This window comes from Nomia melanderi, chromosome 12 (assembly GCF_051020985.1).
Source record: "Nomia melanderi isolate GNS246 chromosome 12, iyNomMela1, whole genome shotgun sequence".
NCBI lineage: Eukaryota > Metazoa > Arthropoda > Insecta > Hymenoptera > Halictidae > Nomia > Nomia melanderi.
This window is the reverse complement of record NC_135010.1, coordinates 4,518,119-4,545,215: the sequence shown is the minus strand read 5'-3', so window position 1 is coordinate 4,545,215 and position 27,097 is coordinate 4,518,119. Positions and strand designations below refer to the sequence as shown.

The window sequence follows — 27,097 nt, the reverse complement described above, 5'->3', positions numbered from 1 at the left end:
ACGGTGATTTTGCGCGCTAATCGATTGTTGCGTTAAAGCGTGCACGTAATCGTCACCGTTGTAGTTTTGTCGATTAATTAGCGCGACCTTTCACGTATTGACGCTGGTACACGCGCGTGATAATTAAAAGTAGCGATTGCCTAAACAGTCGCTTCGATAAATCGAAGTTATAAATTGTAGAGAGGTCTTTGAAGCATCGAAGTATATCGATCCTTGACACAACAGCTCGTTTTATGTAATGATATACTTACAGTCGAATTGTTAATTAATAGCCGATAGTTGAATATTTATAGTCGAATGACTTGTAGATACTATTCGTTCGCAAAATAATACATTTCCTGAAGCCATTGCCTTACGATTTCTTCTTGAACGAATACGCAAGAGTTGTTTTATTGTCGGTAATTTGGGATTAGTAATTATTGGAGAAATACAAATATTCTTTAATAATTAAATAGAAATTTATTTAAAATTATTTTTTTCATTTTTAAAAAATTCTTATCCTTTTTACATCTCATTTAACATGTAATTTTGTTCGATCATCAGGTAATACGTTTGTTGAAGCCTTTGGAAGGTATATTATTGTCGATAATGTAGAGCTAATAATTATCGTGGTAATAAGATTATTTTTTAATTTTTAAATGTAAATGTATTTAAAATTAAATGACAAGAAACATGTGGAAAAGAAGTAATAATGTACAGTTATAATAACGTTTAGACCACTTCTCACAGGTCAGTTTACGATTGTCTCAAACTAAACAGAGTTTTTTACTCTCTACCTTAGCTTATACAACGTCGGGGCCGCAGAATAGAGTTATTTTTCCTTCGACCATCCACATATGACACTACAATAATTTCTTGACAGAAAAACATATAGCAGTAAATTTACAATAAAGGTAAAATATTCTTATTTAAGTTTACAATGAAGGTAAATTGTGATTATTACTATCACTTTTAATTCAGACGCAATACGAAGCAAGATGTAACGATGAAAGAATTTTTTCAAAACAAGGGTTAAATGTTAAGAAAATTATTCGCTATTTGTTTTATTATGAAGAAAATTTGTATGGGAAATTTTTATTCATCTTATAAGTTATTTGAAGAATGAAATGTACCTATTTGGAATAATGTAAAATGTATTAATTAAAAATTCAGTAGTTCCTTTTAATGAGAGGACAATTTAATACGCCGACTGTCAAATCAGTCCCACAAAATGGAAGTAATTTATTTAATGAAACAAAAACTAAGAAACCAAGATTTATAATTCTGACTACTTTTTTCACCTTTCTGCATCATAAATTCTGTCAAAAATTGGTTTACGCGATACCTGTACCATAAAAATTCATTTTGAACCTGGACAAAGAATTGTGTCACTCGTATATCACTGACACGGCAGTGAAAGTGTTTGGGGCCATTGTATCTTTTTAAAATGATCGAAGATGAATATTACTGGTGTAGTACGGCTTCCGGATTCACTGAACAATAACCACCGAATTCGATAAAATGTTATTTATTGGCGCAGTAGCTGTCGTTAGCCTGAGAATATTAACGCAAATTCAGATTATTATCAGCTCAATTTAGCGGACTAACTTGATATAAAAAGAAATTTATTTATGTACTTCATTCATTTGCGATTCTATTTGCAGTCACAGTCGTCATAGATATTATTTAATTAATTTAATTTAATAAGAAATAATTTAGAAAATTAGTCATTTTTAATAAATCATTAGAAATACAAAGATCGCTACGATCATTGTACAGTGTTTACGTATTCTTCAATTGAAAAGTGAAATGTTGATATCACGTGAACGATTTGGCTGTCAAAATATAAAAAAGGTTTATGTTTATTTTATATATTTTCATAGTGTATAATATAGAAATCTGCAAAAATTCAGGTGATAGTTAGCTATTATTTATACTTTATGATTTTTCAAAAGAAAAATTATTTGATGCTCAATTTTTTTATTTCAGTTTCTCATAGTATTGTATTAATAATATAAAAAAATGATAAATTTGTATAATAAATGATACATTTTTTAGTGATTTCGTTTATTGAATGAAATTTAGCTTGGTTTGAAATTTCACTGTCTTTTTACGTAATATATGTACTTTATTATAAATTAGAATGTCAAGAGTTCTGTCGAATGTGAAATAAAACAAAGATGTCCTATAGAATATTACTGTACACTGAATTACAGACAAATTAAATGCTATAAAGATATAAAGCTAGTAATCTGGCTATCACGTTCCGGATTTATGTTAAAGTAAAAGCATCCTATCATAAATTCAATAAGAGACACAAAGCAAACATAAATTGCCATCATTAAACTGCGAATTTTCTGCATCTATAGCTTATAAATGCTATACATCTTTTCCTCTGTGTCTAGAACATAAACATGCTACGTACATTTAATTCTCTGTGTCTGTAACATATAAATATTATATATTTTTTGTACAAGTTTGTAGGATTCAGTTTAGTTAAAAACTTGATAAATTTAAACGGCCTCTTGAATTCCTTTGAATCCTAATAAAATTCGTAGTAGAGTACGCAACTTTCTCTTTGATTCCAATGTTTGTAAATTGGCCCATAAAATGCCATATTTCCCCGAACATCCTTAGTCTACTATTACGTTTTGGCATAAATAAATTCGCTTATAATTTAATATCTTTCATTTTTATCATTATTAGTTTAATAAAGCACTGAAGTAGCAGTGCTTTCCAGAGATTGCTTGTTGATGCTAAGACTACGGTATATTTGAACTGATTTGTATATAACTTTTTATAAGAATTATATGAACACATTTTTCCAAATTTCCAAATTAATATTATATATAGTTAAAATAGACTAAAATTGTTTATAAGTACAGTAAAGGATTCTAAACCTTTAATATAGATTTCTATAGGTTAAACCTAATAGGATAATTTCACATTCGTTGAAATTAATGAGAACAACTTTTTATCTATTTTTTTAACTTATAGAAGCTGAAATTTTATAATTATATTACATTTTATACACCTTTTCGAGGTGTCACCTACCCCATTGGGGCAAAATTGGGTTTTTTCTTACCTTCAATGAATCGTATTTTCAAACACATTTTTCCTGAAAAGATCGTGATTTTCTTATTCTTTAGAGTTGAACAAATAGATACATAGCTCTGTTCAATGTTTTTTCCACTATCCAACCTTTTCATACAAACAGAATTACATTACAGTCCCGGTTTTGCCCTACTTTCCACTAATTGCAAGATAAGAAGTCCAAAACTTTACCAGGTCTAACAATTCTAATTCTGTCCCCTTGAATTACAATATCGTAACAAATATTTCAAACAAAATTGAATAATGTTTCACTCGATCCTATTCAATTCAAATTAAATTTCTTTATGTCAATTGTTAATCCTCAAATGAACATAAATGCAATTAGGCTGACCATATAATTCTACCTTTTCTAGTCACTTATCAAAGACAATTTTGCTCTGTTGACTACAATTGCGAAATAAATCTTCGGATAAGGAATTAATCACGGTTATGCGCATTGGCAACGAGTCATAATTAAATTCTTCGGAATTAGAACATGTTTATACTTGCAAACTGAATTTATTTGTGTCACAAGCCAATGGATACATTGAATAATGTATTTAGCGTCGTCTCAATCTAACATTTGCTTTTTTCTTGTTGTGTTGTCCAGACGGCCCTCAGTATTTTCTTCCAAGAAGCTGCGATACCTCCGTGCGCGCAAGGACCGGGCACACATTTCGGCCAAGTAAGTGAAATTCAATTATCCTGCGCGTGGCCTCTAGAGGCCATTATGCGGCTTCTATTCAAATTATTGTGCGTCACTGGTATCATCCTATCGACGCGACGTGAATGTGACGGGTGCAAGTTTAACCGACGCCGGCATTAACACTAAAACTACAGAGGAAAGTCCGCAGATTTGAGATTTTACGTTTTGACATTTAACAATTATTTGTGTGTTAATTAATTAGGTTTATATGAAGACTTCTTGTGGAAAATGATTATGTAGATTCTACAGAATAACATAATATATATGTTTTTGTACAACAAAGACTAATTAAAGATTATTATATTAAAAAGTAATTACGTTTAGAGATTTAACAATTATTTCTGTGTTAATTAATTAGAGTTATGTGAGGGCCCCTTTCGGAAAATGAATATGTAGATCCTCTAGAATGAAATGATATATATGTTTTTGTAAGAGAGACTAATTAAAGATTAGTCATTAATTCAAGAAATCATTAAAGAAAACTGTTACAAAGATATTGTTTTGGATTGAGAAATTTAATTACTTTTGTGATGTTCAAAATACTGCAAATGAACATTAATTTCACGCAACACTTGATCTCCTTAACGTTACATTGCTGCTTTAAAGTCATTTGAAAAGGAACATCAAGCGTTCTTTTACTTTGAAAACTACCAGTGACACTGTGTGCTTCGAAAAACTGTTTTATTTTTCTAATACTAGAACTACTGAGCGTTTAATAGGATTAATAAGTAATCCTTATAAAAATTGTAACAATGTAATTTCTTCTTTTTCTTCATATGTTCATTATAGTATTGAAGTGAAGCTACTTATTTTTTTAAATCATTTTGAATATTTAATACGTTTGTGGCATCAATAATTGTGAAATAAGAAAACTGAAACTCGTCATTTTTACGAGCGTAGTAGCTTCAGTGTTAATTGAAAACAAAATCGCATGATATAAGTAAGTTTCATTTTTAACTTCCAATTTTCAAAGTGGATGGAAAAATATTCTGACAAATTACAGCCATGATCAAAAATATTTAAATGTTCATAATGTTTTAAAAGTATGTATTATTTTATGTGGACGATCTCACAGAATCATTTTCCACAAACATTTTGTATAATTTGTATAGTTGTCATACATATGACTTTTAAAATTATTATTTAACACTAGAACTGCGCATCAAAGTGTTAAAAATCGAAAACGATTCTAAAAATCAATAGTTTGAATACTATGATAAGTACACGAAGGAAACGAATGAAATCTATTGCTACTCTTTCTATAAGGATTACATATTAATCATATTTAATGCTGGATAATTCTAATGTTAATTTATAACTGAAAAGTTTGATTGTTCCTTTAAAATTAAATTTCTCGCAAAACATCGGGTGACAGAGGAAAATGATTTCGAGAGTAGACAGTACTTTATAATCCATCTGGAATTACATTTTTTAGGAATCAGTTAAACGATTTCTTTAAAACGAAATTGAGGATAACATAGTACGAATGTCATACACGCAATTGACCGGAGACGAAAAAGAAGTAGGAACTAGTTAACACCAGAAACAACGGTTTTAGAATCATGATAGTTGTCACCTTGACTTTAATTCGAACAATTTCGTTCAGGATTCCCGTTTCTTAGTAGCCTGTTTCGAAAATAAATTATTATTTCTGGCCTTTCGTTCCAGATACATTTGCGCTATTTGTCTGTTTCATTCATTCATTTGTCTGTTACGACAACGATTGCGAGGTTCATGTTCCTAAACCATTAAATTTGCCAAAAGATTTTAGTGAATTTTGTTAAAGTTGAAAGATACTAAGGTGTCTTTTAAAATTGAATTTTCAGAGAATTGTATAAATAATTTTCAATTTATTGAAAATTTAATTTGAACGAACCTCGATACATTAAAATTTTTGCAAGCACACGTAATGACGTGAGCAGATGTGTATTATCCAATTTAATAATAAATAAATTGTAATGGCAAAACAAAATTGTTGAATGAGATTGCCAATATTTGACTTGTATTTTTGAAAAAAGAGAATTTAAATCTCAATGGAACATGTGTAGCATTTTAATTACTTAAGTATTATTTACTTTTATGTTTTCATGAGAAATACTTAATAATATAATATTATTGTTTCTGTCAAATATATTTTCTAGTTATTATCAGTTTATATTAAATACATATGAGAAATAAATGATATATAGCATCAACTATTACAAATTATACTGCCAGTAGAAATAACCGACAATAGTCAGACATACGAAAAGTATTAACATAATCTGTTTGTTAATTCTTGTTCAAAATGGTTAAATATCGTTTAATGTACTGCGATACATTATTATAAGAAACTCATCTGTGTTATTGTTATTACTTAAAAGTATTAAATCAACATGGAAAATAAATATAAATAAATATATAACAATTAGTAATAAATAAATAATAACGGAGAGAAATACAAAATTACAAAGCAAACATTTAGTTACGAACAGTCATAGTCTTTCGCAATAAGTAGAAATAACCAATAATGATCAAACACATTTAATTAAAGCATTTCTTTCTGAAATGAAGTTTTATGTAGAAAAAATGTATTATTTTCATTTCTGGGATCATTTCTATCTTGTCTGTACTATGAAATTTAATTTACTGTCTCATAATTAGGCAACAGAACTTTCGATCGATAAAACGTATAATTAAGTGGTACTTGTAAATCAAAAGTTTTTCTCTTTCCATGCAACCTGCCGATAATATATTCGAAAGTAATACGTTCTCTATTGAATCTTACGGGTGATTTATCATGATTTTTATTATTCTAAATTTCACGTAATCGTGTGTATGTAAATGCATGAAATCAGCGGTCTGTTATTAGACTGCTGCGACATTCAGGAAATAAGTGGAGCATATGACGCAAAATTCTAAAGGGTACAGAAAATGTCGAAAACCTACGAAGGTCAGACTCACAGTGAATTGATTTTCTCCTACCACGGCTCTGATGCTACGCAGATTGTTTTTCTTCTTTCGTACCGCGGATTTCTTGCATAGAAACTACTTCACGGAAATCAAATATTTATCTCACAGCATATCCAGTTATTTCTAACCTCAGATAAATAACTCGTTAATGCATTAACTGCCATGAGAATCTTTAGCATTTTGCGTAATATTTCTTACTTTTCTATAATAGAGACTTTTTTTATAACTATTGATGTTACAATGAATTATTAATGATTTGGTATTACAGTTCTTGCATTAGAAAAGTTTCTTAACGTACAATTTAGAATAGAAATTAGATTAATATGAATAATGTAAATATAATATAAATTATAAAATCAGATTAAATGTAAAATATTAATTATATATGTAATTGTTACTATAAGAATTCTAATTTGATAAATTTGAAGCATTTCTCGACTTTTAAATCAACAAAGATGTCTTGTTATTATTTTCCTTCGTAATGTGGAACGTTTATAGTTAGACTTGATTTTTCATCATTATAAGTACTGCGAAAATCTGGAAAAATTCTAAAATACTTGTTACAGTCCTTAATTTAATGAGAAATGAGATTTTCAACAGGTCAGGTTTTCAGTAGAAAGATTTAATATTTTCCGACGAGATATAGACGACATTCTTTGAAATTGACCAATTAAAAAATATACATAAATAAAGGAACAAAGCTATTTTATTCCAATATTTCTATATGCATGCATTATACAAAGTTTAACCCTTAATAGCCGACAATTTTGTATTAACTCTTTGCGGATGAGACTGTCCTGAACTTCTAATATTTCATATCATAAGGAACTGAATTATACATCGAAGTCTTAAATACTAAAAGAAAAAAAAATACATAAAATTGGAAGCTCATATATAATATTAAGCTTTGTATAATGCATGCATATGGAAATATTGAAATAAAATAGCTTTGTTTCTTGATTTATGTAAGTTTTCTTATTAGCTGGTTTCAAGAAATATCGCTTATATCTTATCGGAAAATGTTGAATATTTATAGTGGAAATTTTTTGAGTACAAAGGGTTAAAGTATTCATTTGCGGTTTCCGACTTTAGATATCGAAGTTCGAAATCGCCGTTACGACGACATTCGACTGCAAAGGATTAATCTTGCATATAACAGTCTGTAATTTTTGCTATATCAAATCAAGTGGTAATTAATGATCACCTCGAGTATAAAGGGTTAATAATCCATATCACTGGCGGCGGATTAATATTCTTTAATCATTTCAAATGTACACTATTGAACATTTTGAAATAAGAAAAAAGTAAATTTTCATTCTATAAACGATCCACGTGAAGCTGGGATACACAGCTTCCAAAACGAAACGGCGAATTCGTACCGCATAAACATTAATCAATTCCGCGCGGAACGCGAGCAAACAGAGCGAAGCAATTCACGGCACGCGGGTGTTTACGAACCGTTCGAAACGTTTTCCCGCCAACGAAAGATCGCGCGAGATACGAACGAGAGAGCAAAAGGAAAGAAGAAAAAGTATTATGTACTGGAAAAAGTTCGTGCGGTTTTCTTGCTAGTAATGGATTCAGGTCCAATTTCAATCAGTCTTTCACTATGTAGTTTAATGAATGAAATCAGTATTAGTAGCTGATATATAGCAGTATTAGTAATATGAATTATGAAATATTTAGTAAACCAAATATAAAATACGCAGAACAGAACAGAATAACATACGACATAAAATCATAAATCGATAAAATACAAAACACACACGCAAAATTCACTCCTAATACTTTACATTGATTATATTAATTATCATTCATCCAATAGTAGCAAGTTATGTTTATGCCGTTGGTATTAAATGTAATAAAATTATTTGACGAGAACGTTTTCCGTGTTTAAATTCTGATATAAAAACTTGTGCGAACGCTTTCTGATACCTAATAGAAGCAGAAGTAGAAGTATATGTCGTAGAAGAAGAAGTAGAAGTAAAAATAGAAGTACAGAAGTAGAAGTAGAATCAGTGGAAGAGGTGGAGGAAGTAGAAGTAGAATCAGTAGAAGAGGTGGAGGAAGTAGAAGTAGAAATAGAAAGAGTACAAGATTTATAGGTAGAAGAAGAGGTAGTAGAAGTAGTAGAAGTAGAATCAGAAACTCGAGAAAAGGAGACGAAAATAGAGGAACAAGGAATTCAATTTATCGCATGTGATCGCGTCGCGATCCGCGCAACGAACTTAATGAATAAAGTCGTTCGCGTGATGCGTCGTGGATCGTTGCACGTGACACAAATAAATAGAGTCGCTGAAATGGGAGAAAGAGACGAGGATCGAAGCCGACCTTCGACGCTCGCGACACGAAAATACTTTCGCATCGATCGGGTCCCGGTGCGAATATAGGAACGGTCGAAGCAAATTGTTGTTGTTGTTTTCCCATTTTTTTTCGTGTTTCTCGTTCAGTTGGATCGTTCGTTTTGAAAGCGATGTGAATTCTAAATAAATTGGCGAAGGGAACAGTTTATGTACAGCATGTGTTTAGTAACTGAGACAGGCTATAAAACTCTTTTCTTGTTGAAGTTGGGGAAGATTGTAGAGGAAATCCTTACTTCCTGTGACAAGCTCTAATGTGAAATACTGTGGGAGAATTTTTATACACACAATATATTTTTATAACAGTAAATCATAAATTATGAATTATGAATTATAAATTATAAATTATAAATTATAAATTATAAATTATAAATTATAAATTATAAATTATAAATTATAAATTATAAATTACAAATTATAAATTAATATAGTACATTGCATTAACGTCTGTTTAAATTAGATTTATATAACATAATGGTGAAACGAAAAATATTGTATTAAACATATGCTATTCAACATTTAAGCCAATCGATAATACAATTTATAACTTTGAACTTCTAACATCTCAGGGGTCATAATAAAAACAGCAACCCCACATATCACACTCGACAAGAGAATGCAAACTTCGGAACCGGGGAGACAACATCGAAATTGAAATACGATACATTGCGAGAGTTGATGGATGAGTAAGTTTCTTCCCCTCCAACGTTTGTTCTGAAAGTGATACTTGCATAGCTGCAACTTATATAGGTGATAATACTGATGCAATATTGTTGTTGTACTACGGCGAGTTCCAAGTAATTTGCATTCAACATTGCATAAGTATTTTATGCTATGTTGATATTAGAAATACCAACTACATCGAAATGGAGTATTTTCTTTAGTTTAAAATTATTAAAATGGTGAAAATCTTTTTAAGAAAAATTAATAAATAAACTTGTTTATCAGTGGATACATACTTTACAATAAAATATAATTGAATAAAATATAATCTATTATGTCTTTAGGAACTTAAAAACAAATCGCTTTAATTAGTCGGTACTTCATGGAACGTTGCATACAAAAGTGTACTTAGATTTAAGATGACAAGTGAGTGCTACTTAAAAGCAAGTTGTTCAGAGAAGTAATTTCGTTTAAAATAATTTACACAGAAATACATTGATATATTTTTGTTTGTTACATAACAATTGTAAATTAAACATTTCGTTTTTAAAAGAAAAGACTTGGGAATGATGCACAATATCGTCACATAATCATCACTCACTAAAATTCATGTGCTCAATTATAAACAAATGCAGATAATAAAAAGGAATTTATTTTTTAATAAAATTGTCGAAATAATTGCTAATGACAATGAAATATGCAATTTCATTTTGTCTCGAAATCAAATAAATCGTTTGTAAATAATTTTTTATCTGAAAGTTAGTTCATTCGAATAACGTATCAGATAACAAAGTAACGAGTCATGGTGTTTACATACTTATCCTTGAATAACGTACATATCAGAGCTCGCGTGCAGTTAACAATGTTGACATAATAGAATGAGAAAACGCTTGGGAAATCGCGTGTGGCAACAATTTATTCAAATATAAAGTAAAAAATATCATAAGAAAACCAGTTTAGTCGATAGTCAAATAATAAAATAATTTCATGAAAAATCATTTGCTCTTTCAGACTGTTAGGTTTTTAATAAATAATCATACTTTTATTAAATCCACAAAATGCAAGGCATATGTAAACTATTACATAGACACAATAACGCAAATAAACTAACGCATAAGTATTTCAACATAACATCGAGCAAGGTAGAATTTAAATCAAGTTTAATTCAAGTTTCACCTTAATCTTCAGTTATATATATAGTTTAACATTTCTTAGATTTTTTATTTTCCTTCTTAATACAAGAATCTGTAGAAAATCCAATAATCTTAGGATAGTTTCTTTAAATTTATTCATTAAAATATTTAATACTATAAATGCTATCATAGTGGAACCTACAGAGTGCAAAGGGTTAATACAAAGAATATTCTCCATATCTCACCAAAAAATGTTGAATATTTCTAACAAAAAACTTTCAAGTCCAAAGCGTTAAGTGGCATGATTTTAACTCTTTATTTTCGAAACCTGGAATATTCCCGACACGACCATGTGACGGACATTTCACCAGTGAAATATCACTCTTTTTATCTTATTTTATACATTACCTGATTTTTTAGGCAAGAAATTAACCGAGTGCGCGTTGGAAAAATAATTTTGTCTAATATGACTATTTACCAAGCTTGCAGAAAATACGACCGTAAAAAGTTAATTTGACGCACCGTGTAAGTATTGCATTAGTTGCCTGGTGCCCGAGTGAAACGTGCCGAAGCTGAATGACATTTCACGCGAAAACGCAGAGTTCACATCATCGATCGGAATAAAGCCCGCAAATAGACGGTACACGTTAACAGCAACTCTGTGTACTGTTGGCGGCGTGTGTTCGGCCGCGTACGACAACGTTTTATTGAATGCAACCACGGCAGTGTTGATACCGGAATGTGACTGGCACCGTTCCTGAATCATCGGGGCTGCAGTAGTCGGCCGGCGGAACAATAAATTGACCTTACCGGTTTGAAACATTGTAACCATCTCTTATGATTCGCTGGTATATCGTCGGGCACGAAACGCGGGGAAATATATAGGGTGAGTCTCGATAAAAATTGAAAAAACTATTTAAAGCTGTTTTTGACGAGTATACTCGTCATGAAGAAATGGCAAGGTTTTGTGTTATGACGAGTATACTCGTTAAGCGTAAAAAGTGGTTACAATTTGCTATTTAAACTGCAATGTTAGTGCAAACTAAAATATAGTCGTAAGCTTCGAGATATTTTGAATATTTGAGGACCAAGACGAAATAAAACAAGCAAATATAAAAATATAAATACTTAATTATTATGAAAATATTGTATACAATGTGAACAAAGTAGTTGTTCTTTCCTTTGTGAATATATCATACACTAATAATATTACATGATATATCTCACTGTCATTCCACAACACCAAATTAAACTACATAACTATGTATATAATCAATTTTCTAAGTAACTGATTTATCATAAATCTTTTCCTTTCATATGCAAACTATATATGTTTACGTTAGGTAAATAAATAAATATTAGTAATAAAATTAAAGAATAAAACAGTTATTTCATTACAAATTAATTCTATATTCTAATAGCCACATCTACTCAGTGTTTGATGAGTATACTCGTCATCGCTTACCTTTTGCGACGCATTTTAGGTACACACTTTTCAGAGAGGCTGCGGCAGCTAACTGGTTAACACGTTCACAATTATTTTACGCAATATGTTATTCATATCATTTTTACAAATTTAAAACATACTAAATAAAGGAAACAAAGTATTTTACATAAATCTCATAGGTGTATGATATTTTGATATAGCTAAAGCAACAATAGGGTAAAGCATCCACGTTTTACGTTCTTAATTAGAAGGATCATTGCAGGTGTAAACAAAATATGATCAGAACAACTTTTCAAACATTGCATAATACTAAAACTGCATAAAAATCGACGTATATGGATTGCCTGACTTCCTTCGTAAATCAATAATCACATCGCACGTCCACTTCCAATTAAAAGCATTCGATCACTCGTTCAATAAACTAAGGATAAAACACGTAGCTTAATACTAAAGCTACCAGACAGGTCAAAATGACCTATTCTTGATTTCTCCTTCCACAATTATTAAGAAGATGCAAACGTTTCTCAGATTAATGACTAAATAACCTGATTTGTCAATATATAACCTAAAATATAAGCCAATAAAAAAATCACAATAAATACACTGTTATAATATCTCCAGAAGAATAACAGAAAGTCAATTTGACTGCTGAGTAGGTCTAGTGTTAAGAAAAATAATAAAGCGACAAGTATAGAACAATAAATCGTGTTATTCTACATTTTCTCTGTTTTTTTTTTCAGAAAAATGTGAATGCTATAAGCGATGAAATATTTTTTAACGGTAGTGTACTTCCAACTGGTCGTGAGGTATTAAGTTATCAACGAAAATTCGGCTTATCTCGAACGAGGGATGGATCAGGCGCTCTAATCGTGAGCTGTGTCATAATGTTTTCAAATAACACAGGGTGTTCTATAACCAATAATATAAACGGCGGTTCAATACGGAGAGATAAATTAAAATAAATGTAGAACAAAATTGAATGTGACATCATGTAATAAAAGTTGATTGCTTATCTATCTGTATGTATTTTGCTTATCGGTTTTACTCGTGAGTAAAATTCATTGTAATAAATACGAACACTTGTATCCATTGATTAAATTGTTAATACTACTTTTATCACTCTTGTATATACCTGTTTTACCAACAAATAATTTCATGGATTCTGTGAAATTATTTAATATCATACTACTGTAGTAACTATTTACTAATAGTTTCATATAATCTAATAGTAACATGTAAATAACAACGGTAAATTAATTTTATAATTATAGCAGAAGTGGAAAAGTCAATTGAAGAGAAATAATTAAACTCATAATGCTAAAAACAAAATAATTTGATTGATTCCTTTTCAACTATTTGTTTAGTTTTATTATTATCTGCAAACAACAAAAGCAAATTGAAATTAACTTAAAAAAATGAATATTAAAAAAAAGAATGAACTTAAAAAAAATTGAATAACATTTACATTTATTTGTTTTTCTCTGCAGCTTATTCTACAGTTGCAGTTACTATGACTACTTTGTCGTTAATAATTTCCTATGTATAAAGAGAACAAGCATTCATGTTTATTTTTTATCCACGTTTACTTTAAAGCATAATTGAGAGCCAAAGAAAAAGGTAATATTTTTTAATATCAATTCAAAAGAATCGAATGATATTCGGATTCATGAAATCACGTTTGATATCTTTGCCACGCACATATTGCATGGCAAGGAATTAATTCAGCGTCATGATAAATATAGAGATCATCGCGCGTCGATGACGTGTTATCGGTTGTTAAATTGACTACGAACAATCGATTTCACGTGTTACCAGATCAAACAGAAGTTTCATTACCGAAACTTAACAAGATACTTCGCGTGCGCGACACAGTGAGCCGCATTAATCCAATCGAAAATTTTATTTTACGTCGAATTAACACTAGAACTGCTAAGCATTTAATACGATTGATATGTAATCCCTATAAAAATTGTAACAATAGATTATTTTCAGAAACAGAATATTTTAACAGAATATTTATTTTCAGAATCAAAATATTTTAATAACGTGGATTACAATTTTTTTTGTTTCTTAGTACACCTAATAATAAACTCAGTACTTTGTACAAGTCTCTGTTAAGATTTGTATGCCCCGATCTGTGTTTAAATGATTCGATCTTTTCACGAAATTGAATCGATGAAAGAAGTCTCGCGAATCTCGCATTACTTGAACATTTATTCGTATTACACGCGACCTGGCAACATTTTATAATTCACACTAAATAGAATATCAGATTATTTGAATTGGCATTAATTCAGACCTACCCATACCTATTTTTGTCAAGAGGTAATTTCGTAAAATCTATTATATTACTTCATATAATTTAATGAATAATTTACTATTATCTAATAAAACCGCTAAATTGATTTTCTAATCATTATAAGATAAGTCGGAATGAAATAGTCAATTAAGAAAAACTAATTAAACTTTAAAAATAATTTTAAGTTCAAACTTTAACTGGTGCCTTAGGACATTTCTGATAAAAATAGTGTTAAATTAATTTAAGTTTCACTCGCCTCTAGGAATCGTATTAACACGTTGACTGCAATGAGAATTTCGAACATTTTGTATAGCACTATTTATCCCTTCATAATAAAAGCAAATGTTATTAGAAATAATTTGATATCACAGTATTCAATGTTTGCATTGAAAGAATATGAAATACACAAGGAAACTTCTCGCTTTTTCTTTTTTGAAAACACAGAAGAGAAAAAGTCATGGTAAATGTCACAAAAGGAATTTTGGTTGAATGCGATGCAGCTATGAAGGAATTTCTTTTACACTTGGATGAAACTTTTGCATTAGGTCGGAAATTTATAATTCAAGATTTAGATGAGAGGCATTTGTTTATTTCTACTGATATTTTAGATACGTTGCAAGGGAAAGTAGATGATCTTATGGATCAAATATCGTTTCCTTTAGCAGAAAAAGGAATATAAATATTAGACAACAAATATTTCTTCTCTAATTTGATTTAAATCTAAAGATATATATGAAATAACTAATTATGGCTGCACGAGAATCTGGTAGAATAAAAGATGCATATCAGAAAAGAGTGCTTGATGAAGCTGCTCGTAAACGTAGGCAAAAGAAAGCACTGGAAGCTTTGGAACAAGACAATTTTCATGATGATCCTCATGCTGACTTAGTAATGAGTAAGAAAGTTCCAAAATTTCAAGAAACATTAGATAATAGAGGTGGCAGAAAGAAGAAAACTAGATCAGCAGAATATTATAAGCAACGTTTTCGAAAAACTTTTGCTCAATTAGTAGAAGAAGATCTTAATGTTAATCCCAATCCTCCTAACTATGCCTCTGCTCAAGCACCGCCATCTCGTTTTCCTGAACGTCAATTTTGTGCAGTTTGTGGATTTCCTAGTAACTATACATGTATTCCTTGCGGTGCTAGATATTGCAGTATGAAATGCTTAGGCACTCATCTTGATACAAGGTGTTTAAAATGGACAGCTTAATAAGGCACTTTTATGCAAATTGAACAGCAGAAAAAACTTACATATAACTTATCTATAAGTGTAATGTTAAAATATGGTTGATAAGATGATAAGTATTAATTATACACATATTATATGACCTTATCCTAGATAAGATATATATGGAAAATAAATTAAATTACGATAATACTACACTATTATCTAGCTATTGATATTACTAAATCTTTTTATTAGACATCAATTTTTTTATTGTAATTGTCGTCGATGACCACCGTAGCAGTCAATATATTAATTATTAACGGTCGTTGATAAAAAGAATTACATTGCGAAACTCTCCACAGATTTTTATTTTTGTTTTGATAATGCTTTCATTCATTCAATTGTAAAGAGATGTGTTTTTATTTTTGTTGTTCGTATAACTTTATCGTATCTGATCGCGTAGCTGCGAACTCCTGCGGTATTATTATTGGAGATTTTATTTATTTACTCGTTTTATCTCCGATGCCGTCCGACGAGTATTAAGTAACGAGATCGCGCGATCCCGTATCGTTAATATCGTTGACCTGGTTTTTTAACGCGTGCTTACTATTAAAAGTCGGAAGACGAAGCAACTTTCCGATTGTTATATTATTTGTCTAACTGATAACTCTTCTCGCTTTTTGATATTGCTTTTATTATCTATTTTAATATTTAACATTAAATGTAATATTATAAACACGCGAGTAAAAATACAGCGTGACACCAAAACATATCCACTTAGATTTCTGCTCATAACTCCGAGAATGTTCAATCGATTCGACCAAAACTTGCTTCAGCATTTTCACGGAATACTAGAGAGTGTTTCTGCGAAATTTCATTTTAATATAACGTTGCATTATCTTGCAGTAAACATTTCTTTGACTTTTACCACTTTTGGTCCATAATAAAATAACAAATCCATGTGTATCGGAACGAAAATTTTGACTAAAATGTTGTCACTTGAAAATAGAAATCTTTTTAATTTAATTTGATTTACAAAACTGTAAATTAATTGTTGAACTAACGGTAATAAATGAGATCAATCGTAAACTCGATGCTAGAAATGTTTCGTTCCAATTTTTTATTCAAGCGAATATACTTAACGGAGCACAAACGAATATAAAACTCGACTTTCTTGTTTATCTGGCCAACGTATCTTTCGATTTCGCGTGTTTCTTCATATTTTTATCGCGTAAAAAAGTAAACAGTGCCACATAGATGCAATGAAGGAAAATTTCTTGCGTTGTCCTTGGCTGACTGTTGCGTTCTTTTTTCTCAAGTTTCGTCGGGTAAGTGTATCGTGGTTACGCCAAGTCCAATAGAAAGTTCGGATTCTCTTTCTTCGTCTGGCTTAAACGCTATTAAACGATTTCAATGCACGAAGGTTGTTGATATCGATAAAATGTGCATATTAGTCAGCGGCGTTGCATAATCCATGAACCGCGCGATAAACGATCTAGTGTGGCATTCGTGTCTAAATGCAGTTACTAGCGTTCACACTTTTTCGCCTCTGTTAATTTTCCGTGGGACACACCTACGTTACGTTAACCGATTAATTGAATTGTATATTAGCCAACGATTAATTCAATTGTGTACTAACCAACGGTTAATTGAATTGTATACTAACCAACGATTCATTAAATTATAAACTAGTTATTAACTAGGATAAGTAACGGTTGATTAAGATAATTCCGAGTGAAATGGACTGATCTTATTTAGATTGTTAAATATTCTTTTCCAATTGTTTTTTTACACTATATCCATTGCAAGCCTATTAATCGGTTTTCCGATTTCGAACGTTTAACAATCGGTAACCTATTAAAATTATGCTGCTTTAAAACAAAAGAAAACAGAACGACATTATATTGTTCAGCGAATAAAATCACAAAGCAAATGTTAGAGTGCATAATGCAGATTAAAATGCATCGAAGAGTGTTATGAAATCCACGAATAGCGTAGATTCATTATTAAACAGCTATCTGCGTGTGACGACTAAATAGAGTCAAAACTAAAATACTCAAAACGATACTAATTCTTTCAACGATGAATTATTTATTTTTCCAAATAAATATGTAATTTTTCTTCGTTTTGCTTTAGTTTTTCGTTAGAATGTATTATAGGTGTATTTGTTCTGTGTGTGGCGAGTATACACTTGACTGTTTAATTTCATTACGCACAGAATGAGAGATTTTTTCAATTAAATTCCACAGTTAACAGGTGAAATGCAGTACTGTTTAACACTGAAACTACCAGACGGGTCGAAACGATCCATTCCTAATTTCTTTTTTTTGCAATTATTAAAAATGTAACAAATGTTTCTTCGATAAATTATTAAAGAAATTCATTTAGCAATACGCAAACTTAATTGAAAGTCAATTAAAATCTCAATAGATGCACTCTTGAAGTTTCTATAGAGGAATTTTAAAATGTAAATTTAACTGCACGGTAGTTTTAATGTTAAACTCGGCTGCTTGAAAATTTCATACGCAGCGCAGAATGTAGAATCAACAGCTATTTGCTTTTATTATCCTAGCGTATTACGCGTAACATTTACAAATGCGATAAGCATTACAGCACAGCAGATACGTGCTACTTCATATGACTCACTTCATGAGCAACATTTTTCATCGATTCACTCTATGAATCGTTGGATCGTAGCTCCGTCACGATCCACGCTTTCCTTATCGGTTTCGTGACGGAAAAAACAAGAGTAAGAGAAAAAAGAGGAAGCGGTTCTCGGGAGATTTCGAACTACATCGGAGCCGTTGCGTAAGATCCTGATAAGAAAAAGTAGGAAATGTCGACACAGTGTATCTGGTTTTTAGTAATTTTGTCGATTTACGCCATTCCATTGATCAAGTACTAATTACCACGCGATCTCTCGGTTTCGTTGACAATTTGTTTACCTAACTGCTGGTTTATAAATAAAGCATTTGAAGAAAATTTAACATTTGAGCCTTGGGGAGAATTCTTCTTTTCTTGTTTCATAACGTTAAAGAGATATTTATGTTCGTGATCGTAGATTCCTAAAGAATTTATTTTTATCTAAATTAATTATTTATTTAGAATGGAATCTGTTATAATTTATAGTAATAACCGATATTGCATTGAAGTTTATTTCATCTATTTATCTCTTTTGGCTCTTAATTTATTAATTGCTTTCTAATAAAGAATAAGAAGAAAAGAAAGATTTATTTTGGTTCTATTGTGATATTGTGAGTGCATTCCATTTTTGTTATTCATTTTTTATTCATACTGAATTGGAGAAACGGATGGTACATCGAAGTTCGTTTCATCTATATATTTGCCTTTCTTAGTTTCTGTTTTATAAATATATTTCATCCCTTCCCTTTTAATTTATATTTAAAACAATAATACAATTTGTAAAATAAAAATAAATTATATCCTATTTGATGCCTAGGAAACTTCACATTTTTATAAATCAATTTACAGTAAAAAGTGTCTCTTCCAACGTTTCTTGCTGATCGACATATACTTTTGAATCAGCCTGTACATTAGAAATGTCTAAACTATTCCTACAGTATATTGATACAGATTGATATGACCTAATTCACAGAAATTGGAATGAAATAGTATTTTGTTTATTTTATTAAATATCTTACTATGTTTCGAATAAAATAAGAATCTCATTAGACTCTTCAATATACTATAAACGTATAAAATAAACGTGTAATAGTCATAACGCAATTCTTATTTCATAATTTTTAATTCATATTTTTTCATTTTATGTATCGTGCTCCATGAAGTGCGACATTGAACACGTTTTTATTGGAGAGTCGGCTGAGACGCGACAGACGTGTTTCAAAATTCAACAGGCAAGGTGTGCCTCATGAATAAAATGTTGCACAAAAACGAGGGGTGAACGAGGAGGGTTGCTTCCCCGACACGAAACACTCACGATAAAAAAAGTCCAATCGATGTTCGGTTAAGGAAGAATTGAGAACATTAATTATTTAGCGAAGAACCTGCGTATTACACGGTTCGTAAAAATTTCACAGACGTCTCATTACGAAATTCGACGGGCAAGGTGTTAAAGGCGCTTCCGATCATTGTTGCGGCGATGAGCGCGCCTGCTCATTATAGATCGGATCTATAGCCGAGCGCGGCGACTCGTAACGCATATTTCGCGTGGCTTAATTGTCAATTAAACAGGCGATGCGTCGTAGCCGCGAAAATTTTCATTGATTGAAATACTGTTGCCATGTTGCTAAACACGTACTCCGTTTAACTCGAATTCGCTGGGTCGTTCTTCGCCAGGCAGCAACGAGCCTTGCGATGCCTGATTTAAAAACCTTCGAGCGAGAAGAGGATGAAGGAGAAGAAGAGGAAAAAGAGGATAAAGAAGAAAAAGAAGAAGAGGGGGCTGAAGAGGAAGAAGAAGGGGATGAAAACGACGCACAAGCCTTGTTGATGCTTGATTTTAAATCCTTCAAGCGAGAAGAGGATGAAGGAGAACAGAACGAAGTGGACGAACATGAAGAGGACGAAGAAGAGAAAGGGAATGAAGAGCAAACAACAAAGCTTGTCTTTGTCTGATTTGAAATCCTCTAAGCGAGAAAAGGATGTAAAGGAAGAAGAAGGAGAGGAAGCTGAAGAGAAAGAAAAGGATGAAGAGGAAGCAGAAGAAGAAGAGAATGAAGAAGGCAAAGGAGAAGAAGAGGAACAGAGGGAGGAGGAATATAGTGATGAGAGAAAGAGAGGGAAGAGGATCGTATTAATTTCACAGTCTGTTCTTCCCAAACATCTGCGCAACGAGTCCGCTCGTGTTTGGCTTAATTAATTGAACTCGCGAGAAGTTACGTGGCATGACCGCGTGGTTTCAGGCGGGCCCGAGTTCTCCTACTCGTTAACTTCCCAGTCAGCCAGCCAGTAGGCCGGTTGATTCGCCGGGGCCTCGTCTCTTTTTTATTTGCCGCCTGCAACTTCTCGTTGTCCCTCAGATCAGACAGGGTGCAGGGGAACTAAGATGTGATTCTTGAAAGAAAAGCAAGTGAAAACTATCCGTAGGAAACGGACCTACTGTTAGTTTGAGCAACAGCATATGCAGTATTTTTGCTTTTCCTGGTGAGTACCACTGCACAGGGGTTGAAAACTTTTATGGTATTAGTTCCGGTTTTTGAAACAGTTATGGAGAACTGAAATAAAGTCATTTTTTTTGTAACTGATGGTATATTGATTCTATATCGATTCTTTAACGAATTTTTACCTTGTTAGAAGTTCCTCGAGATGTGAGAGAGCTGCACTGTAACTTACTTACGGCTTATATCAATTAACAAAATCGGAGCTAGAGTTGGGAATATTCAGTACTCAAAGGGTGAAGGGGTCATGCTATCCTGCAAGCCTAAAAAATTGGCTGTATTGAACTGTTTTCTGTCTGTAAGAATAGGATAACGAGATAATAAAAATAAGGTTATTGGTTGTTGACACAAGACATCAATTTCCAAATTGATAATCACGGACCAGTCTAAAAGAAGGCGCGAAAAGTTTGACAGAAATGTAATTTACATTTCTTCCATTTTGTATTAATACATTTTTACAATTTAAAAATCTGTATTATTTTATGAAATGAAGAATAGGGAAGCGCCAAGATTAGATTTTTTTAAAAGGAGGACGTAGTAACACAAAGTTAGGAAACCACTGGCATAAGATATGTATTGGGCAATTTAATTAACATCAGCTATGAAAAATTCCTGGCCAGAAGAGTCAAGCGAATTATCAAGTATGCAATGAACTATGTTTGCCGAATGAACTGATTAAAAGGCAACGATGCAATTTATCTGACTCTGGCAATGGCCCTGTCTTCTTGTGTCATTCGCTGAAGGTATAAGCTAATCTTTTGCATACTTCATGAGTGGCTTGATCACCAGGGTGATAAATCTAGAGACCACGCTGAATGTTTCAAGAATCTACGGTTGAATCACACAAATAAGATCTAATAATTCGTTTCATCTGGAAAATGTCACAGAGGGAACATTTTTACGATTACAGGAGTTAGAGAGCCAATTCGGCTATCTTTGATCCTTAAGAATTCACTATGAAATATTAGAAATATGTACGTGATATCTTTTCTGCAAAATAATTGAAAATAATTGTTTTTTTTTTGGAAATAATTAATTTCTCGATTTCAGTTCACTACTAAAGATATTGTAATATTATGGAGATACTGAATGCAACATTGACGTCTTGAATCTCTCCAAATAAATTTATTTTATCCAGTATTTTAGCATAAACGATTTATTCCTTCTTTTGAGCGAAAAAATCGTGTGTAGCCTATGTACATGGTAGGTTTGTCTTACTTAATTATCCCAAGGTATAGACTAACACTTAATTACTCCATTAACTGGTCAAAACCAATTTACCCTAATATAATAAGCTATTTAGACTGAAAATTTAATTTGTTTAACCTTTATGAATAATGTTCGACGAATAAGTATTATTATTGATTCAATAGTTATTAATTTCATTATAATAAATAGGGTACAAATATAATTTTTTTTTATTTAATAACTTTTTTCCTTGGTATGTCACTTGATAGAATTATTCACAAAAGTATGAAACATCTAATTACTCGTGTTTTTGTAAATTAATCTCTGAAAAGTTGCTTAAGCATCCACGGTCTAATATTAAACAAAATTATAGTAACCTTGTTGGAAAGAATTTCGTTTATGTTTGTTCGATGCAAATTAATTTATAACATTAACTAACGTGATACAAAATTTACCTATTTTCAAAACAATGTAGAAACAACTAGAGTATCCCCATTTTTTAAAAACAAATAAGTCTACACTGAAGCAGAAGAGTCAAAGAATGTTAGCCTCGTTAAGACTAAGATTGTCAAGAAACATAAAGGTATATACGAAGAATTCTTAGTTGCATAAATTATTTAATAATTTCAAAACTGGAGAACTTCGTGATATTACTAAAAAATAATTACTTCGTGATATTACTAAAAAACAATTTACAAATATTCTGAATTTCTCACATTTCATAAGATCATAATATTTTGAAACTATTTTATTCTATTTACACGTTTTTATTTATTTCTATTTACACATTTCTATTTGCACGTTTTACAAATAAACTGAAATGCTGAAAAATTGGATGGCGCCATTGTTGCTGTACAAAGATAGATCAGACAAGGGCAATACACTGTGAAAGAGATGCGAAACTGGCAAGAATAGAGATCGATAAACGCAGAAATTCGCAGTCGGATCGAAATGTTGTCGTTCGTCCAGTGATTGGGCCAAGATTTGGCACACGGCTTATCGGAATGCCGCCGACCGAGAATAGTAACGCACCTAGCGAATGTCTGCCTACAGTGGTTCTCTGGCTTTCGTGTTTTTGATGGAGCAAATCGGAACCTGCCATTTCTTACGTAAAAGAAAGACAAAGCAAATTTTAAAAAACGAAAGAAGGCTTCTGAAAATTCAAGAACATCTCCAATTAAAGAAACATATTTCTCTGCGAAATGTGTTAATAATAAAGCACATCTTGCCCACACAGCACTCCCATTTTATTCTATTTTTCCCCGTATGAAAATGCTTGAAAATTCAAATTAAAGAATTCGTATTTCTGTTATTTTCTACATTTATTTCCTTTATTAGCACGTGTTAAATTTTCGTAGATTTTTCGAAGATTTGAAACTTCGTTAGAAATACATGTTTTTCATGGTACTAAGAGTTCAACCCCTTAAAGTCTCGATTTTGTGCCATTAAGTAAACAACTGATACAGCAGATTTTCATCCCTTGTATTGTGGATAATATTGAACGTAGTGTTTGTATAAGCAATTCATTTTGAAAGCCATTTAACTCCATCTTCCGCTAAAGTCAAGTTAATACTTAGACAATCGCTTAAAAACACTATAACTATAACCTTTTTTTAACTACATATTATAACTATAACCTTTTTCATTAACTTTGACTGAACTCGTTCAACAGATTTGATTGAAAATTGTGTTTCACAAGAGCAAGAAATTTTCAAGAAATATTTATTGAATCTTAAATATCCCGCGTTCAAGACTTACTAAATAATAAAAGAGAAAAATAAATAAAATAAATGTAATTCGTTGCTAAGAGAAAATTGGGAAGTCTCCCCATTCGGTTGGCTAAGTGTGTGGCACATGTTTTCAAGGCAAGAAATAAAGCCACTTTCAAAATAAACATCTCATTAAACGTCTCATATTATTATTTTATATATTCGGCAACATTTTTCAATGACGCATTACACGTCTGCATCGATTCGTGAGTGACACGCTTCACAGAGATACAGGTGTTGAAACAGCCATGATATCGATTCCAGTTCTTTAAACAGTTATGGAAACATAGCATTGTAACTGTTATGTAGCTCGCTGCAAAAGTTTCCGGAATCTTTCAACGTGAGAATATATTTTATTTTCGTAAAGCTTTACACTTTCAAGGTTAAGAAGTGCTCCAAAAATTTAACTGAAAATGTATTACTCCCTTTTCCTATAATATCGAGTCAGACTCGTAATGAAAACTTTCAACCGATTTCGACATGTCTGAATGTTATTTATTTGTTTTCCAGGTAAATGAAATATTACTTGTCTATTATCAGTATTTAACCCACAGAGTATACATGAACACAGAACAAGCATCAAATTCCCTTCTTGTCCTACTAAATTATTAACGATTAAGTAGTTTTAACGAGCACAGTTGTGAAAGAATTCATAGGAAATGATCGAAGGAAATTATTATGGAAAGCAAAACCATTAGTTCAAACTTATTTGTGACTTCTGTCATACTTTCTCGAAACTTTTGCAGCAACCCACGTATTAGATATATCGGTATCGATTCCGGTTCTTCAGAATCGATATTATATCGGTTCTGCAACTGTTATCTTTCGATCCTAAAAGAAATACAGAACCGAAAAATAACGGTTATAAAAGCGATCTAATACTGGCTCCGAAGAGATAAAACTGTTTTATAAGGTTTTTTTTTCTAAATGAAACTTTCACTAATGCATTTGTGAGATTCTTCTGATTAAAACAAGACCAAGCATGACATACATTACAATAATCTATTTTCATCTAGTTAATTGTAATTTAAAATAACCGATTTTCTTATTTATTACTTATTTAGTAAATAAGTAAATATGTTCCAAAATATATCGAGTTTGGTCTTGTTTTAATGAGAAAAACCTCACGATTCAATTGATACAAGTTTCAATTAGTAAAAGTGAAAAATAAAAAAGTTCAACATTGCATTAATATCTCCTCATTCATCTATTTGTTTTGATCGTTCCGAAGGTCGTGTGTCCTGCCTTTTCATTCGCGCTGTCCTCCTCTATAGAGAACAAACAGAAGAGCTCGGTTCGGATCTTATCTCGACTTCGAATCAACAACACTGCACGAATTAGCGGCCAGTTGCAGTCCCGATTTTCGGGTATTAATCGCGAGAATACTCTACCTAAGAACAATTGAGCCACTCACTGGGCAAATCGATTAACTCCACAAAACAAAAAGTGGAGAAAAGTAATGCAATAGTTATATATTGATTTTGAAAATTTCCCTTTAAATGCAAAATCAAATGATTATTATAGAACGTATTTTACTTTATTGTTACAGGTGCAATTTAAATCTATTGAACACGTAAAATAAATAAAATAATATATCGTTGATGTCATTTTTATTATTATTGCAATTTCTATATGGCCAAAAGACTTTTTATTATTTTGTAGTACCAAACCCAGTCTTGGATTGGGATGGAATTTATTTAAAATATATAAAGTTAAGTGCCAATGAACGCTTTAATGATAAAATCTTAACCTCTTGTACTGGAAAGGCGTATCACGCATATCGAGGTTATTTTTGTTCCAAAATTGCCAGTGACATCTTATAAACATCGATAGTCTTGTTACATTAGGTATATAGTAACGCTCGCTTAAATTCCACAATTTTGGGTCCCTACAGTGGAATTTAACCGAGCAGTAAAAACAAGGGAAGCTATTTGCTGCCAGGAATTGACCAGCGCACAGCCTGACGAAAGCAGAGAATCGATATGATGAGCGAAAGCGGAATAGACAGTCCGTCAGGCATCGAGGGTCGAAACGCGGGACTTCAAAAGCGATGCCGCACGCGTTAAATATAAACATGCAATGAAGAAAATTTCAATCGCAGTAATTTTACCCTTACCTTTCTCAAATGTAGTGCCAGTAAACTTCTGAGATTGTTGTAATTAAAATGAGTCCAAACATGATAAAAATCGGACTAGTTTTACCTACTTAATGTAATTAACGAAATTAAAGGTTCATTTCCTTTAAATCGAAAAACTAGACCGATTTTCGTCGTATTTGGGTTCATTTTAATGAAAAAAATCCCAACATTCCATAGTATTACGGTTGAGAAGGTAAGGTTAAAATTATTGCAATTGAAATTTTCTTCAGTGTATATTTATACTTGACACGTACGGTATCTCTTTGACCTGTGTCCTTCTCTCTTCCCCTCATTGTATTCATTTTCTGTCCCTGTCTACTGGAATCACGCTGTACCGAGCTCGAGACTTACTGAGGGAAGAGTAGGGTTGGTGCAGTGGAATTAAGCCGAGCAGATTTCTGTGGAATTTAAGCGAGCATCACTAAATTCCAGCGCAAGAGGTTTAAAACATTCATAAAGTGGAGTTAATCGATTTGGTCACTGATGGGCTTAATCATAACTTCATTTCAGTTCTTGATAATTGTTTCACTCGGAATCAGTACATAACATTTTCAAACACTAATTTTCAATCCCTGCGCGGCACTCATTTTTCCGTCAACATGTCGAAGTTAAAGGGACCAAACATGTCTCGCGATCCTTATTATCTGTTTCCCATTTCCTTCCAACCCATTTCTGATTATCGTTCATTATCTCTTTGCATTGCATAATTCATGAACGAACCCGTGAATCGCTGAACAGCGTTAATCGGTGTGTACGATCTCGGAATTAGCATACACTCGTGCCGCGTAAAGAAACACGCGGATGAGATTCATTGCGAGTATCGATCCACGCAAATAAAAGAAACCGTGCTCGCGGACAACAGTCATGCGCCTTGTGCTTCGACCTAAATAATCGCGCGCGCACGCGATCTCGCCCGGAACGTAAACAAACAAAGTTATAAAAGAGTTTGCCTGTGTGCGTGTATGTGCACGTGAGAGGGAAAGAGAAAGAGAGCACGGCATGCATTATCAAACGGCCCGATTGTAAGATTAGAATTTTGATTGTCCGACTTTGCGGACGAATA

At 31.8% G+C, this 27,097-nt stretch overlaps 3 protein-coding genes across 5 annotated transcripts in view; all 3 read left to right on the top strand.

Annotated features, from left to right (window-relative positions):
• Positions 1–27,097, top strand: part of LOC116426309 (UBA-like domain-containing protein 2) — a 73,319-nt gene that overhangs the window by 29,659 nt on the left and 16,563 nt on the right. Inside the window, exons 2-3 of one of the 3 annotated variants that reach the window (XM_076372874.1) lie at positions 3,683–3,757; positions 13,074–13,431. The exons of 1 other annotated variant lie outside the window; for it this stretch is intronic. In XM_076372874.1, coding sequence (XP_076228989.1) covers positions 3,683–3,757; positions 13,074–13,295 — 297 coding nt within the window. In that variant the 3' untranslated portion in view covers positions 13,296–13,431. Of the gene's footprint in view, positions 1–3,682; positions 3,758–13,073; positions 13,432–27,097 lie in introns of those variants that run through there. One more of the 3 variants, XM_031975101.2, reaches the window with a different exon arrangement.
• LOC116426278 (general transcription factor IIH subunit 5-like) lies at positions 14,990–15,462 on the top strand. The gene has a single exon (XM_076372945.1). It carries the CDS (start codon positions 15,090–15,092, stop codon positions 15,309–15,311), a length of 222 nt encoding a protein of 73 aa, XP_076229060.1. The 5' UTR covers positions 14,990–15,089; the 3' UTR covers positions 15,312–15,462.
• On the top strand, positions 15,380–15,967 carry LOC143175178 (zinc finger HIT domain-containing protein 1-like). Its single transcript, XM_076372944.1, has one exon. The coding sequence runs from the start codon at positions 15,380–15,382 to the stop codon at positions 15,842–15,844; it is 465 nt and encodes a 154-aa protein (XP_076229059.1). The 3' UTR covers positions 15,845–15,967.

Coding starts and splice junctions, on each gene's coding strand:
- LOC116426278 (XM_076372945.1), top strand. CDS start 15,090: ATGGTAAATGTCACAAAAGGAATTTTGGTTGAATGCGATGCAGCTATG.
- LOC143175178 (XM_076372944.1), top strand. CDS start 15,380: ATGGCTGCACGAGAATCTGGTAGAATAAAAGATGCATATCAGAAAAGA.